The sequence below is a fragment of the Harpia harpyja genome, chromosome 10 (assembly GCF_026419915.1).
Source record: "Harpia harpyja isolate bHarHar1 chromosome 10, bHarHar1 primary haplotype, whole genome shotgun sequence".
Classification (NCBI taxonomy): domain Eukaryota; kingdom Metazoa; phylum Chordata; class Aves; order Accipitriformes; family Accipitridae; genus Harpia; species Harpia harpyja.
The window spans coordinates 9,350,320-9,366,336 of NC_068949.1; the positions used below are offsets into that span (position 1 = coordinate 9,350,320).

The 16,017-nt window shown below is 57.9% G+C and overlaps 1 protein-coding gene across 6 annotated transcripts; it reads left to right on the forward strand.

Moving 5' to 3' along the window:
* On the forward strand, positions 1 to 15,473 carry ADAM8 (ADAM metallopeptidase domain 8). Of its 6 annotated transcripts, none has more exons than XM_052799970.1 (22): positions 1 to 124; positions 1,384 to 1,493; positions 5,284 to 5,360; positions 5,641 to 5,719; positions 5,808 to 5,890; positions 7,627 to 7,813; positions 8,285 to 8,350; positions 8,458 to 8,526; positions 9,166 to 9,335; positions 9,424 to 9,505; positions 10,203 to 10,351; positions 10,586 to 10,763; positions 11,550 to 11,639; positions 12,404 to 12,599; positions 12,821 to 12,920; positions 13,053 to 13,236; positions 13,333 to 13,410; positions 13,516 to 13,600; positions 13,780 to 13,894; positions 14,003 to 14,177; positions 14,270 to 14,326; positions 14,582 to 15,473. In XM_052799970.1, exons 1-22 carry the CDS (start codon positions 58 to 60, stop codon positions 14,753 to 14,755), a joined length of 2,571 nt encoding a protein of 856 aa, XP_052655930.1. In that variant the 5' UTR covers positions 1 to 57; the 3' UTR covers positions 14,756 to 15,473. The 6 variants fall into 6 exon arrangements, with proteins under 6 accessions (XP_052655930.1, XP_052655933.1, XP_052655931.1 ...); XM_052799973.1 differs by having other exon boundaries at positions 26 to 124; positions 14,705 to 15,473; XM_052799971.1 differs by having other exon boundaries at positions 26 to 124; positions 5,811 to 5,890.
* The last annotated feature ends 544 nt before the right edge of the window (positions 15,474 to 16,017 follow it).

The window sequence follows — 16,017 nt, forward strand, 5'->3', positions numbered from 1 at the left end:
GTGGCGTGGAGCGGAGCGGCGGCGCTTGGGGCCGGTCACCGCGGCCACCGCCGAGCCATGGCCCCGGCGCTCGTCCCGCTCCGCCGGCTCCTCCTCCTGCTGCTGCTGCTGCTGGTGGTCCACGGTGAGCGTGGGGCGGGCGGGCGTGGGTCCCCCCCGGCAGCCGGCAGGCAGCCGAGCTCCGCCGACGGGACGGGCGTGAAGTTTTTTGGGGGGCGAGGGGGAAAAGCCCGGCTCCCCGGGGGGGGGGGGGTGTCTTCTACTGTGGGGTAAGGTTAGGGGTACCGGGAGTGGGGGTGGAGGCGATGCTTTTCCCCGTGACAGTTAAGGGGACGAGTGGGAAGCGGCACGGGGGGGGGGGGGATGCACAAGGCGGTAACGGGGTGTGGGGTGGCTTTTTGGGACAGGTCACAGCTCAGCAAGGTCTCGGCTGCTTCTGAGCCCGGGCGTCACCGGGGGCTTAGGCGGGCGTCGCTGACATTGCCTCCCCAGGCTGACTCTAGGGCGAAGGATGGAGAACGGGGCTTCGAGGACCAGTCTCGCCTCCCACGGCTGGCCCCGCTGGCAGCTGGCAGCAGGCCCCATCACAGAGGGACGCTTTCAGTGACCTCTGCCCCCCCGCCCCGCCATGCCACCCCACACAGATGGGGTGCCCACTGTTATGTAAAGGCACTTCGGCGAGGAGGCTCCTGTGAGCGAGGGGAAATTTGTCACCGCCAGCCTGCGGCGTGCTGGCGGGGGGGACGACTGGTGACTCAGCCGGCCGAGGGGGTGGTGATGAGGCTCCTGGCTCCCGCTCGGGCGCAGTGGGCGAGGGCCGCCAGGCACCCGCAGATGGAGCACCCTGCTCTGTCGCTGCCTCGCCGCGGGCTCCGCTGGCCCCATCTGACCCCGGGAGCACGGGCACGGCTGCGGCATGAGCTCGCAGGTTGGGGCTTCCGGGGAAGGCAAAGGGTTTATTGCAGAAATGTCTCCCTTCTGACATCAAAAAAAGAGGATGGGAGGAGGGCTGAGCCAGCCCAGACACAAGCCGTTCTCCAAAACACAACCCCCGGCAGCTGCCAGATGCCAAGTCACAAACTGTGGCATCAAGATGGGGAGCTGAAAAACCTCCGTCTTTATTTACACACCAGGGTCTCAGCAGGGTTTTCCAGCCTTGAAGGAACCCGCTTGCCCGTCAGTGATGCTGAGTGCTCTGTGGGTGCTGGGGCTGGGGGTGGGGCTGGAGCATCTCTGGAGCCCATCAGGGAGTTGCATTCCCAGCAGGTATTTCAGGACTTGCTATTTCGGCTCTTGCCTGCGCCTTGATGTTGGTTGCTTCCATTACCCCCTGACTGAGTTGTTTCTGGGCATCCTGGCTCAAAGCCCTTTGACTTTTCCCAGGCACCACTGCCAGGCTGGAGGAGAAGCTTGCCCATGTTGAGACGTATGAGACGGTGTTGCCGCGCAAGGTGCCGGCACCTCGGGGGAAGAGGGACCTCTCTGCGCCACTGGTGAGTATTGTCACCTCCCAAATACTGCCTTGGAACAGCTGCCCTTGCTGCCTTGCAGGGGGTCTGGGGGGGGCATTGCAATCAGCAGAGACCCTTGGCCCACCACTGGGCTCGGAGCTGGATGCCCTTAGCTCTGTGCCAGAAGAATGACTGCTGCACATTTTCTTGCATTGCTTCCATCCCAGAGGGTGGAGATCTTGAAAAAGTTGATCAAATCAGCTTTCCTGGACTGTTTTGAGTCAAAATAGGAACTGCAGATAGCACGGTGGACTTGGAGAGGGGGGGCTGCTTTCTCCAATGCTTTCTTCGGAAACGTTACTCAGCGGTGCCACCTCTTGCAGCCTTGCAGTGATCTTGTGACATCTGGTCTTTGCTTAAAGAGGGATTTGCAAAGCCTCATTGAGCTGTAAGCACTTTTCTTGCTCTGTTTGCTCAAGTTGGTTTTTTTTGTCCTTTGGGACAGGGAAATAAGAATCAGAAAGTTGCAGAAATCCACATGAAAGCAAGCCAGTGTTATTTTTCTTGGGAAACCTTGTAATTTGGGGAAGGAATGGGGTTTGACTCAGGAATTTTGAGTGCTTGGGGTTGACATCCATAGGATGATGGCCTTGACCTCAAAGATGCTTTCCACATTGCCTTAAAGTGAAATTCAGCTAAATACATGGATTCATTTTCTAGGACTGAAAAGCACCAACTTCAGCACCTGATGAGATGGAGGGGCTGGGGACATTTATTTCCTAGTAAACTCTTTGTACAGCACATTCATCTGTGATTCAAACCCTTTCTGATAAACTAGCTTCAAAAACACTCCCTGAAAGCATCTGTTTTCTCTGCTCTAGAAACCTAAACTTGTCCACGAGATAAACATTCCCCAGGCTATTTAGAGACACCATCTGTGCCGGGCATGCCGGGCGGCTCTGCACCGATCCCACCAGAAAAGGGAGCTCACCCATCTTGGGGTCCCTCTGCTTTCCACAGCATGGGAGAAGATACCAGCCTTGAGCCGTGGTCTTTGGAACAACCATGGGTGGTGTCTGCCGGGTGGCACCTGGTCCCAGTCTTCTTGGATTGGGCAGTCCTTGGACCTCCCAAACCTGCTGTGTTGAGGGTTTGAGGACTCCTGCCTTCCAAGCCATTTTGCTCCTCTTGGACAAATGTTGGGTTTGCTTTCCCAGTAACCTTGGTGGGGAAGAGGTTCTTAGCAAGGCTTGACCACCACCAAGCCCCTCTTTGAAGTGGAGACAGGTAGCTGGATGGGTGTTTTCTGTGCCAGCTCCTCCTGTGGCTTTGCATTAGCAGTCTCTGGCTGGGATGGGCATGGGCCAAGAGCAGTTCTGGGATCAGAGCAGTTGGGACACATGGGGTTGGTCCAGCAGAACGTCTGCCAGGTGAGGTTTGAAGCAGACCAGCTCCCATCTGGCTTTGCTTAGATCAAAATGTTCAGCCCTGCAGACAGGGTGGAGACCTGCATCCTGCAGCACAGGATCTCCTGGGATGCCAGCCTTCCCACAGGCCATGGTCTTTTTAGCAGGGGCATGACAGGGCATGTGGCAAACCTGCATTCTTCATGAAAAAAAAAGCAAGAAGGACCTTCAAAAAGATTTATAGTTTCATGCTCTTGATTGCAGAAGTGACATCTCTCTCATCCCCATGCTCCAGCATTTCAAAGAGCTGTATTGAAGCAGCCGGGTGGTTTCCAGCGCGTGTAAGATCTGGTGTTGCAAGCTGCCGGCTTCTTCCCCAGCGCACCTGTGCTTGCACAGCCCTGCTGATCTCCCCCGCCACATCCCAGAGCCAGTTGATGCAAAGAGGCAAGTCCTTTGCCTGGGTGGAGACAGCCAAGCTCCTGCTGGCCCAGCCTGGGGCTCTGCAGGAAGCAGCAGGACGTTGCAGAGTGAGCAGCGGGGCCAGAGGGAGCAGGAGCAAGGGACAGTGGTGGCCCAGCGACCTACCTTCTTTTCCTCCTCTCTTGTGCTGCAGCTCCTCTGATCTATGGCATGGTACAATAAGCCCCATCCCTACTGTCCTAGCGAGACTCATCACCTCTTCCCACCCAGTTGGCATCCCGTCCCGATCCTCTGCGAGCTCTCTGGATCTCTTAATCAGACCAGTTGGAAGAAATCCCTCCTCTCTGTGTGCTGTGGCCACAGCTCTGCTTTGCTTTCTCAGCACGGTCACCAGGTTAGCAGGGCTCGGGTAGGGGCAGGGCTGAGCTGCCTGTGCTTTCAAAGTCTTCCCAACTGGAGCCCTTGCAAAGCTCATGCTAATAAGGAAAGGGATGATTCAGAGAAGGTTTATCAGGCCCTTTTTTTTAAACTTGCCCTGCGGTTGTCTCCAAGAGACGGTCCCTGACCCACCAACCCCTTCCAAGTGCTTTCCTGCCATTTCTTAAGACCTCTTTTGGCTCCAGCGCTGCCAACAATAACAAAGCATCGCTTTGTCGGCAGACACAGGACGGGACGGCCACGTCAGGCGGGAGATGCTGTTCATAAGAGAAGAATTTCAGGGACCCATGAGCATGCTCGCATGCCAGCGGTGCGCCCGCCTGCAGCCAGGGCTGCCTGGCCAGCTTGTTGCAACCTGCTCATCATGTGGAGAGGATGTTTCGTGGCTGGCAGACCATCACTTCAGATTGGAAATGCAAACTGGGTGGAGTTGTGGGTGACTGAGTGATGTGCAAACCCTCTCACCTGGCCCCGCTGGCGCTGAGTCAGCAGGACTTTCTGCTCAGCCCCAGCTCCCACCCGCTTGCAGATCATTCCCCTGGGAGTGCTGAGCCATTGTATGACAGCAGGTGCTGTCATCCTCCTAGGGGAGAGGCCACACACCTCATCTGGGAGGAATGCTGGCCCTGCAGGAGATGCTTGCTTTGCCTTTTGCTCAGATCTCCACCCCAGGATCCCATAAGAGCTGAGGATGTGCCCTCAGGAGAGGTCTCTGGGCTGCGGTGGTGGCTGAGGAGGTCCCTGGTGCCAAGGGTGCAGCCTGATATGGGGCACCACGCAAGGGATCATTATCTCTCTTAGTGGCCCCAGTGGGACAGGACCTCTGGAGGTCTGTGGCCCAACCTCTGCAGGTGGAGATCACAAGACATCCCAGAGGGAAACACTTCTTCTGGAGGGACACTGCCATCCTGGGGGTTCAGGGCTCAGCTGGGCTGAGCCACGGCCACCCTGACCCAGCCAGTGACTGAAGGTTGGACTTGAGATGCCTTGAGGTCCCTTCCACCAGCACTAGGGTGGTGCTTGGGGGATCTGGCACATGGTGATACTAAAAGCTGCTTTCAGTAGCAGACAAGAACCAAGAGATGTTGCATGTTAGGTCAGTCAGAGATAAGGAAGTCTCTGCTGATGAGAGCCATTGGGCACCTGGGATATTTGTGGTTCAGCCCATGAGTAAGTGCTGAACTCAGTCCCTAAAAAAGGAGTTTTGTTGTTGATGAGTAGGAAACCTCAGTTTCTGGCACGGCCATCTGCAGCCATGTGTCAGACAAGGGAAACCAGACTTTGCTGACTCCTTTTCATTCCTGGTGACCTGTTCTTTATCTCAGGATGTGCCAGGGATTTGCGTTATTGCCCATATGCTTTCTTTAGTCTCTTCTGATTTCCTGTGTCTTTGCTGGATGCCTCCAGGATGAGCAGCCAGGCTCCCTGTCCCGCAGCTGCCTTCCAGTGGGGTGTATGCAGACCCCATCCCCTTTCTGGGCAGGACAGGGGCCAAGAGGTCCTCTTGTCTGTAGCTTTTGCTTCTGGTGACAGCAGATCTGTGATGTCATCTATCTTTCATGCAGAGCATCTACCCAGACCACGTCCTCTACAGCATCCGTGCCGAAGGCAGGGACTACCTCCTGCGGCTGGAGAAGAACAAGTGAGTGTGTGTGGGCACGGTGAGATGGCCTGGGAGAGGCTCGATTCCCACCCTTGCCATGAACATCAATTCTCCAAGGTCTGGTGTCACTGCACTGGTGATCTAAGCCCTCAGCCCACACCCTCGCTAGCAAAATACTGCATTTTTTTTTCCTCCTTGCCAAACCCACCCAGGGAGGTCATGGGCCCACCATACCCAACCTGACAAACCTTATCCCCAAAGCTTTCCATCCTCTCCCCAAAACTGGGGTCACTGCTGATGCCCCTTCCCCATTCTGCAGGGAGCTGCTGGGGCAGCACTACACTGAGACGCACTACTCAGCCAATGGCACAGAGATCACGAAGAAGCCAGACATTCAGGTATGGGGCTGGCTCCAGGCAGAGCAGTTTTCCCGCTCCTGTGGGGTCCCACCATGCTGACCCCCTTTACACCTCTCCTCTCTCTCAGCAGCAGGATCACTGCTTTTATCAGGGCCACGTGCAAGGACACACTGACTCGGCAGTGAGCATCAGCACCTGCAGCGGGCTCAGGTAGGACCTCCGACTCCCCTGGGGCACTGTGGCTGGCCGGAGCACAGCATCGAGCCCGGCCTTGGTGTACACCACGAAGCTTCTCCTGGTGGACGCGGTGCCACGTAAAGTTGAGCCAGTGTGACCAAGCCCCAGGCGGCTGGAGCTGTGCTGGTGGAGGGAGAGCTCAGCTTTCACCCAAGGAAGAGAAGATGACATCCCTTTTCCTGCTGGCAGTGGGATTGCTGACCACCCTGGCTTGGCGCCCAGCTAAGCCTGCTGTTTCTGAGGGGTTGATTCATGGCATGGGATGAGACTGGAAACCTGAGCATGACAGGAGCTCTGGGCAGGAGTGCCCTCCCTGGGCAGCAAAGCACAGCTTGTCCTGGATCCATCCTCTCTTCTCAGGGCAGACCAGACTGAACTTGCCCCGACTGCTGCAGCCAGCGGCACAAAGGTGTGCTCATGGTGATGCACTGGCTTGCAGGCAGCCTGCATCTCTGGGCCATGCCGAGCTCCTATTGCTGATGGCCAAATGCCTTTCCAAAGGAAAAGGAAAGCATACGGTGCATCAGGCCAGCTGCGTCTCTACCCACCGGCTGCTGGCTGTGCTGGTGCTCGTTCCTCAACAGCTGCCTTGGGTCTACCTTCATTTAACAGCAGAAAGCATCCTTGCAGGGTAACCCAAGCCACCAGGTCCATACAAGGTTGCTCAGTTTGCCATGGAAGATTTGTACTCTGCTGTTCTCTTTCTTTTAAGATCAGCTGGCAGCCAGACATTGCAAGAGAGTAAGCCAGAGAGGAACAGGTCCCTTGCAGGGGCATGTGTGTGGAGGACGGGTGGTCTCTGGAGCACCCAGGGACCTGCAAATACCTGTTTGCAGGAGAAACACCTGCTGGAGCTGCGTGGCAGCCATCTCCTCACTTTGAAATCAGGGGTTGTGTCTGCGGAGACCCTGGTTCACACAGCTTGTGCATACATGGGACACTTGATATCCTTGTATAGTAGGAGGACAAGATGTGCAAGGGCAGGACAGGAGACAAGGACAATACAGACAAGGCACATGGGACACCTTACAGAAATCATCCTGAAGGCCAGAGCTGCTCAGCAGAAATGCTGTGTTAAACCTGGCCTGGCAGCACTGGGCAGTTCTCCTTGCTGAACCCACCCTGGGACATTTCTGCTGCTCAAAGTACAGGATACTCCCCTTGCTACCAGCCACAGATACTGTGCCATGGTTTGCTCCCTCCCAGCCTAGCAGACAGTTTCCAGTCTCCCTAACAATGCTTTTGTTCAACTGGTGCTTCTGCAGCCTCTGAAAGCAAATTCTGTGGACATGTTTCCTATCGCTCCCCATCTCCCAGCATGCCCCAGCTCAGCTCCATCCTGCAGCACCTCCTTGATGTGCTCTTGGGCCAGGCAAGGTTGCAGGGAAAAGACATCCAGTCCCTCATGTTGCTGTGAGCTTCTGCACCCCGTACATCTCTGCACAGCGGTGTAGGCCTTCATGCACCACCCAAGGGCTGCTTGGGACTTTGCATTGAGTGCACTTTCATGCATTTGGCCAGAAGGACCTGACTGTCACATCCCACTAGTGGCCTGTAGCTCATCCAAGCTGCCTTTGGGAACCATGAAGGGGTTGGGTGGTTTCCTAGCTGGGATTTTGTATCACAGGCACTTGCGGTGGTGCATGTAGGGTCTGTCCGTGTCCTGCTGGATATCTCCCCAACCTGATGCCTGCCCTCTCTCTTGGCAGTGGGTTTTTCCGGGTGAATGAGACCACCTTCCTGCTGGAGCCCCTGGAGGAGGATGTGGCCGGCCAGCATGCCGTGTACAGAGCAGCTCACCTACGGGGGAAGCACGGCACGTGTCGAGAGTCTGGTGCCACCCTGGAATATGACCACGAACCAAAAATTCCTGCAGCCATGAAGCTCTACCACTGGGTTAAGGATTGCATTGCTTCTCCTTCCTGTAGCTGAGTTTGCGATAGCCTAGGTCCTGTGAATTCCAGGAGAGGAGTGGGGTCATACTGCATCTCTTGGAGATGCTCCCCTCACACATGTTGTTGGTTCCAAACACGGTTGCTCCCAGTGGCCTAGCTCCTGGTGAGAACAAGTCCTCAGATCCTGTACCATTAGCAGGAGCATCCTCCTACCCCGTGAGCTCCATGATGCTTGCAGAGCCTCTCTCGTGCCTTATCCCACTAGCAGGCTTGGGTTTTTCCTTGTATGTTGGAAGATGTCTGAAAGTAAAGCAAAGTAACATCAGAAAGCAGAGCTAGAAGACCTACTAGCCTTGAGTAATATTGGAAGATGCCCCAGGATCCAACGCATCCCACAGGAGGGTCAACTGAAGGGCTCAGCAAGCGGCAGAGCTGAGCCCCTGTTTGCGCTCACTTTCCTCTTCCCTTCCAGAAATCAGCTCCGTTACACAAAGGACCCCGATACGTGGAGCTGGTCCTGGTTGTGGACAATGAGGAGGTAAGAAAGAGGGGTAGGCGGCGAGCTGGTGCTTGCATTTTCACTGTCATCCACTGCAGCGAGGAGGTCGAAGCCAGCCTGGAAATCTCTCTGTGTCCTTCCCATAGTTCAGGAAACACAAGGACTTGCGCACAGTGCAGAACCGCATGAAGGAAATTGTGAACCACGTTGACAAGGTGAGCCCAGGGGTCTGCTCTCCCAGCTCCCACACATGCCCTGCAGTGGCAGCATGGGCATGAATGTGGCAGAGGAGAGATTGGCATGGGTAGGGTGATGGAGCTAGAGCCAATCTCAAGCCCCCAGGTGGGCTGCCGCAGGGTGACCAGCTCCCTTGGCCAACAGGATGTGCAAAGTGGACATGACAAGCAGCTCAGCCCTGGGTCCTCAGGAGCATGGGACGGCTGCATCCCAGCTCTCTCATAAGGGAATGGGAGAGAAATTTCTTTTCGTAACCCCTGGGAGCATGTCCCACAGCCACTCTCAAGCTGGAGCAGGTGCTAATGAGGGGAGGGGGATGGATGCAGTGCACCAAGGTGGGGTTTCTGCTTGTCTTGCATTAGCCCCACTCTTTGGTCAGCAGCGTGGGGGCAGCATCCCAGCCTTCACTGGCCAAGAGGGAGCCCAGAGGTCCTGGGGTAAACCCTGTCTACGTGGTCACCCCAGCTTGTCTTATTTATTGAGGGGGTGACAGAGCTGATATTACAGAGTGAGGTGGGGTCCTGGGCTTGGCTGTGTTTCCCCAGGGGATGTGGCACCTTCCCTCTGCTTGTGTAGCTCAAATCCAAGTGCTCCCTCTGGGCTGTCTCCCGCTCCAGCTTTATCAGCCTCTTCGCCTGCGGGTGGCCTTGATCGGCTTGGAGGTGTGGAGCCACAAGGACAAAATCGTGGTCAGTCCTAACCCAGAGGTGACACTGGACAACTTCCTCCACTGGCGGGAGGCAGAACTGCTGCCAAGGAAGCCACACGACAATGCCCAGCTGATCACGTAAGAATGGGGGGTCCATCACCTCACCATCCTTGCAGCCCTGCTGCTGCCCAGGCCACATGGCCATGGTGGCATCTCAATCCCACAGGGGCATAGACTTCCACGGCACGACCGTAGGGCTTGCCAAGAAGCTTGTGATGTGCACCAGGGACTCAGGCGGTGTCAACCAGGTGGGTCCCACTGCCTGGGTATGTGCCGAGAGGGCAGCAGCAGTCCCACAGTCTGCGCTCCCTGCATTGTATTTTCCAGAGCGGGTCTCTCCTCCACTGGTCTCCAGCTTTCCCCCTCCACAGCCTTAGGGCTGGGTCTGGTCCCTGGCACCTCTGACCCTTGAGCGACTGACCCCCCCAGAGAAGTGTTGGGGCTGCAGGGGAGGAGGGGGGGGGTAGCTGTGGGAACCCAGCTAGGTGCCTGCGAAGGGCTCTGATATACCTGAGCCCTGAAGAGCCTCCCAGAGCAGCTCCGTGGACACAGGGATTCTCCCACCACCTGTCAGGTGGCTGGGACTTGGTTTGCAATTGCTTCTCATCCATCCTGGCTGTGCTCCTCATCCCACCCTAGGGAGGGCATGCTTTGCTGGAGCAGTTGGCCACAGGACCTGCGGCTGTTCAGAACCACCACAAAGCATCGTTTCAGAGTAGCTGCTATACCTAAGCTCACTTATACCCCTGAAAGCCCAGTCTGGAGGTCTTCGGGGGCCATGGGACCAAGTCCAGCTTTTGTCTTCCTTTACCACAGCATGGCAGCATTAGGGAATGAATTGCAGACAGCAGCGAGACCTGGCACTGAGTAATTGAAGAGCCCTGGTGGGCCCCATGGAGATGCTGTGGAGAGCATTTGAACCACGCTGTACTTCTTGTCCCACAGGACCACAGCACGAATCCTATCGGCGCTGCGTCCACCATGGCTCACGAGATGGGGCACAACCTGGGGATGTCCCATGATGAAGATGTTGCTGGCTGCCGCTGTCCTGTCCCCAAAGCTGATGGAGGATGTGTCATGGCGGCGAGTGTTGGGTGAGTGAAGGAGAAAGGGGAATATCCCTGGGCAGCAAATATTTCAAGGTGTCCTCCAGCACTGTCCTGATGGGGTGAAGCCCATGAGATGGTCAGGTCTGGGTGGACACTCCACTTGAAGATGTATTTCAAAGGTCCGTTGGTGGCTCTCCAGCTTCTCCCTGGCCTGGTGGGTGTGAGGGTCCTCGGGCTCTCATCTCTGCTCATGACTGCCTGTTTTTGTGCCCCCTTCAGCTTGGTTTACCCCAAGCTCTTCAGCCGCTGCAGTGAGCAGGACATGTGGCAGTTCCTCGGGGACCCCAGGACCAGCTGCCTGCTGAACATCCCTAGGGCAGATGAGCTGTACGGGGGGCCAGTGTGCGGGAACCAGTTTGTGGAGCGGGGAGAGCAGTGCGACTGTGGCACGCCAGAGGTAGGGATGCTCTCTGAGAGCCCGGGAAGGTGCGTGAGCGGCAGGGACCTCAGACCTGTAATTCAGACTTGGAAAAGGTTGTGCAAGCCTCTTCCCTGGACATCGTGCTTTGCAAGACTCATCTTCCTCATGTTCCTGATGCTTCTGCTGAAAAATAACTTGTGGAGGATATTTGTTAACTTGGATGTGTGCCCCCCCCGCTTCACGTAGCTGGCTGTGATTTTAGCAGGTGCATGCCTAGGAAAGATGGACATCCCCCCAACACATCCTCCAAAGAGGTGATCCAAGGAGGGGGACATCATGGCATGTTGTCCTTTCAGGAGCCATGATCAGCTTTTCCTCATCCCTAGCAGCCCATCACTGCATTGCAGGGGGGAGATTTGAGACAAATGGCCAGGCAATGTCTTTGGGATAAATCCCTGGGTCACAGCCATGCTCTGGGACCTGAAGGGATGCTCCCCCAATGCAGAGAGCACAGAGATCCTCCTGTTTTCTCCTTCCTGGAGATGTGCAAAGGGTGCTACCAGAGAGCAGGGGCCCAGGTCAGGCACCATTTTCTGAAAAATCTCTTCTGGTCCTTTGGTTTGGTGTTAGTAATGGGGGATAAAGAGGAGGCAGGAATGGTTCACACCTGGGATGATGCTGTGGTTTTGCCCTATGGTTCAGCCTGTGGCACCTACACTGCCGTTGGCATCTGGTGAGGTGGCAACTGGGTCCCCCCAGAAGGGAAGAAAAGGATCTTTCGGGGGGCTTTCAGGAGTGTTTCAGTCCCTCCCTGTCTTGCAGGAGTGCTCCGACCGCTGCTGCAATGCCACCACTTGCCAGCTGAGAGAGGGAGCCGAGTGCGCCCGGGGGGACTGCTGCCAGGACTGCAAGGTACTGCCGCCAGCAGCGCGACCAGCTTGGCAGGGAAGGGAGCTGGTGGGTGTGCAGTCCTGCCCCGGGCTCCTCCAGAACTTCACAGTAGAGGCAAGGTGTGTCCATAGCCTGTTGGAGAGCCTGAAGGACCTCCGTAGCAGCCTGCCCAGAGCCAAATGTACCCAATGGTTTGTGTGTGGGGAAATCACACTTTCCATTTGATGCTCTCACTACACAGACAGTCAGCATCTCGGGTGGAATTGGCTGGGAAGGTGAAGCAGCCTCCGTTTCTGGCATCCTGGAGCCCAGGTCCCCTGGCTCTGTTAGGTTAGGTGCAGGATGAAAGGTGTTGAAGAACTGGGCAATGTTCAGAAGAGGTCAACATGGTCCATTTCTGGTCCAGGAAACCAACCTGCTCCATTCATCCAAGAGAAAGTTGTGTTACATGCATTGGTTCCTGCACACAGGCATAAGAAATGCCTTGATGTGAAGAGACGGGGCTAGAAGAGGACCCTGGGACAAGTCCAGATTAAAAGCAAAGCACAAGGTGTTGCCTGCAGGGAGAGATTTAACTATGGGAAGACCCCATCTGAGGCCTGATGGTGTCTCCATCCTATGCAGTAGCTCAGTCAATAGCAAATGTCTTTGTGCCAGCGTGGCACAAGCTGCCGTGTCTGGATCTGTGGGGTGCTGGGAGATGTTATGAAGACCAGGGTGCTGCCTGCGTGGATCTGAGGATGCAAGAGCATTGCGGCAGTACCAACATCCGCTTTTCTGTGCAGGTGAAGGCTGCTGGTGCACTCTGCCGGGCCAGCAAGAACGACTGCGACCTGACTGAGCACTGCACTGGCCTCAGCGCTGAGTGCCCAGAGGATGTATTCCAGGAGAACGGCATCCCCTGCCAGAATGGCAATGGCTACTGCTACAACGGGGCCTGCCCCTCGCATGGCGAGCAGTGCCGCGCGCTCTGGGGTGCAGGTAGTGACTCCTTCACCCTGCCCACCCTCCTCATCCCATGTGCTGGTTGATGTGCTTGGAGTCCTCGCTCCTCGGGCCAGGGAATTGCTCGGCTGTGGTCCCCTCCTGCATCCCTAGCTGGCATGCTATGGCTCTTGACCCTAAAGTGTGGCCACTGGTGCTGGCACCACTGGCTTGCTGTGGGCTCTGGCTCCATGTGATGCTTTCTGTGTATCCCGCAGAGGCCCAGGTGGCTCCTGATGTCTGCTTTAAGCACAACAGCGAGCAACATCTTCACCTCCACTGCCTCACCGAGTATGGGAAGCGGCCCTGCAGCCCCAAGTAAGGAGCTTGGGGGGGTGGAGGTGGGGTGGGGGTGGTATCCATGTCCGGTGACAGCATTGCAGGGCCAAGTGAAGCTCCCCAGCCCCCTGCCACCCCCACCACTGGTGCTCATGGCTGCTTCTCCCACAGGGATGTGAAGTGTGGCACGCTGTTGTGCCTCAGTGACAACGCCAGCCCCGTCCTTGGTGACGGCTCCTACTCCCTCTTTTTTGGCCGCTTCAAGTGCAAGGCGGTCATCGCTAGCAACGATGCCAACGAGGTGGTGGCCAAGCTTAGGCTGGTGCCCACAGGCGCCAAGTGCGGCGAGGAGATGGTGAGTGTGCTGGCTGCCGTGCCGGCGTGGTGGTGGGGGGTGACCACTGGCTGTGGGGACCCGGGGCAGCCTCAGACCTCCCCTGCCTGTCCCCAGGTCTGCTATGCTGGGCGCTGCCAGAACCTCCTGGTCTATGGCAACAAGAACTGCTCGGCCAAGTGCAACAACCATGGGGTATGCTGTGAGATCGTCCTCTCTCAGAACAGCTGTGGGGCCTGGGCGGTGGTCCCAGCCCCTACGGGATGTCCACCACCCTGACACTTTCCTTCCTTATCTCAGGTGTGCAACCACAAGCGGGAGTGTCACTGCGAGCCAGGCTGGGCAGCACCCTACTGCGAACAGAAGATTTCGGGGATGGCAGCAGGTATGGCACCCCCTGTGCGTGGCCGGCACCAGCTCCCTTGGCCCAGTGCGTGTGCCAGGAAGGGAGCCTGGGGAGGGGGTCGGCATCCTGCCGTGGTGCTGGTAGGCACTGCTCCATCCCCACGGGGCATCCCTGGCTTGGGGGGGGTGCCTGTCCCGACGCCTACTGGGTCTCCACAGGGAGCGGCGGCGTGGTCTTGGCGGCTGTGCTGGCCGTGCTGGGGCTCTCTGGCATCCTGCTTGGCAGCGGGGTTGTGCTCCTCAGAGGCAGGGGGACAAGGCACTTTCAGAAAGGGTAATTGCCATTCCCCCCCCCCCCCCCCCCGAGGTGTTGAGCCATGGCCGCACAGGCTGAGCTCGGGGTGTGCCCGGAGCAGTCCCCCATTGTCCCTGTGCCCCACAGGACCTCCAGCGGGCCTGCCGCTGGCCTCGCCAACCCACTCTTCCAGGAGGGTGGCCGGATGCGACCCCCCCGCCGCCAGCTGTCCCGCCATGACATCGGCCATCCCAACCTGCTCAGCAGCACGGCAGCCCCGCGGGACGCCAAGACCCTCAGGCCCTGCCGCCCGGCCCCACAGGTAAGGGAGATGAACAAAGCCCCAGCACAGGGCAGCCCCCATGGCCTGGGTGGGAGGGCGGCCTCTCACCCTGGGTTTTGCTGACCCTGCAGCCGCCAGCGCCAGCCCCCCAGGTGACATCTCCAGCCTCTCCAGGACAGCCCCTGCAGGTAACCACTCCTCCAAAAGCCACTGCTGCCTTGCAGCGGGGTGGCCTGTCCTTCCTGCAGCTGGGGGCTGCTCTCAGACATTGCCCCCCGCCAGCCTCCCCTGGCCTGACCAGCCCTGCACATGTGGGGTGCATCCATGGGGAGGCCCAGGCGACTGATGATGAGGAGGGGGGCCTTCCTCTGCCCCCTGTCCCTCTCTGGGTCCTTCCTTGGCGACCAGGCGAGGGACTCGGATCTCTCCTCTCCTCCCACCAGGCGAAGCCAAAGCCGCCCAGCAAGCCTCTCCCAGCACTGAAGAGCAAGGCGCAGTGCCGTGGCGAGGGGCCGCCAGGACCAGCCCTCCCGTGCTCTCCGATGACACCCCCCTCGGTCTTTCAGCAGGGCGTCCCCCCGAAGGTGGCCCTGAAGCCGCCCCCAGCCAGGAGGTGACCAAGGATGCTCCATCCACCACCGCGGCTGAGGAGTTGCTGGCTCTGGCGCTTGGGTGGCACAGCTGGGGAGCCGCCGTCTGGCTTCCACCCTTACTTGAATTGCTCACCAGACCCTCCCCCGGGAGTGCACCAGTGTTTACGGATATTTGAGTTGTGCCTTAACAGACTTCGTAGCCTCGTGGCTGGCCCAGGGAGAGCCGTCAGCTGGGGGCTTCGTGAGGAGACCAGGAGCGGGGATGATGCCAGCTCTGGTTTTGAGGCCAGCCCTGAGCTGGTCCAGGCTCTCCTGCGCCCTGAGAGCTGCTGCCTTCTCTCCCGATGACCTGAATGTGTCCTGCTCCTCCTGCCCCTTCGCTGCTGGGGCCATGGCGAGGAGTTCCTGGCATCGCCCGCCAGGCTGGCCAGGGCAGAAGTGCTGCAGCGCAGGGACAGTGCCCCAGGGCCACCGCCCTGGCTGGGGACAGTCACACGGGGGGTCTCGCTAGGGGCTTTGGCAGGTCCAAGCTGGGCTTGGCTTCCCTGTAGGGCTTTTCTCTCTGAGGTTATCACTTGAGTTACCATTCTCCTGAAAGGGAATTTCCTGGGAGCCTTTTTACTGTAGCCATTAACTTATGACCCTTATGTGACCATTTTGAGCCATCTGTTGTGAAACCAGGCCTACCCATTTTTTATATAATTTAGGTTGAAGGCTTTTATACCAATAAAGACTGAAGGTAGTGGTGTTGTGGAGTGTCTCTCGGCAGAAGTGGGCAGCACAGGCAGTGGGGCAAGAGGGTGGCAGCAGGCAGTGAGCTCCCCAGAGCTCCTGAGCATGGGTGGAGCCAGGGGGAAGAAGGGCTTGAGCTGAGCCCCCAAATCCTGTGCTGGAGCCACGGGGGCCAAATGGCAGCACTTCCTGCCAGCTGCACAGAGTGAGGCTGTCACAGGGGCTGCAAGGTGCTGCAGCAAGTCCCTGTGACCCCCAGCCTCAGCTGCCAAAACAGATCCTGGGCTCTCTCTGTGACCGACGACCAGCCACTGCGACTCCCACCACCAGTTCAGCTCCCATCATCCTGGTCTAAGACAAGCATTCATGCTTGCAGGTGACATCAGTGCTCAGGGGCCCATCCGCAGTCCCCAAGGACACTGCTGGCACAGAGCAGCCATGCCTGCTTGGGACATGCTCCCGCACTGGCAGCATGCGAGTTAACAGGGCAGGTACGGTGGGGGCCCAAGGGCCAGCAGGGCTCCCTTCCCACCATGAGCTTCAGAGGATGACCG

Excerpts from the sequence above, each read along its gene's own strand:
- ADAM8 (XM_052799970.1), top strand. The coding sequence starts at position 58 with ATGGCCCCGGCGCTCGTCCCGCTCCGCCGGCTCCTCCTCCTGCTGCTG. Across the intron at positions 8,351-8,457 it reads TGGTTGTGGACAATGAGGAG|TTCAGGAAACACAAGGACTT; the intron begins GTAAGAAAGAGG and ends TCCTTCCCATAG. Across the intron at positions 11,640-12,403 it reads ACTGCTGCCAGGACTGCAAG|GTGAAGGCTGCTGGTGCACT; the intron begins GTACTGCCGCCA and ends TTTTCTGTGCAG.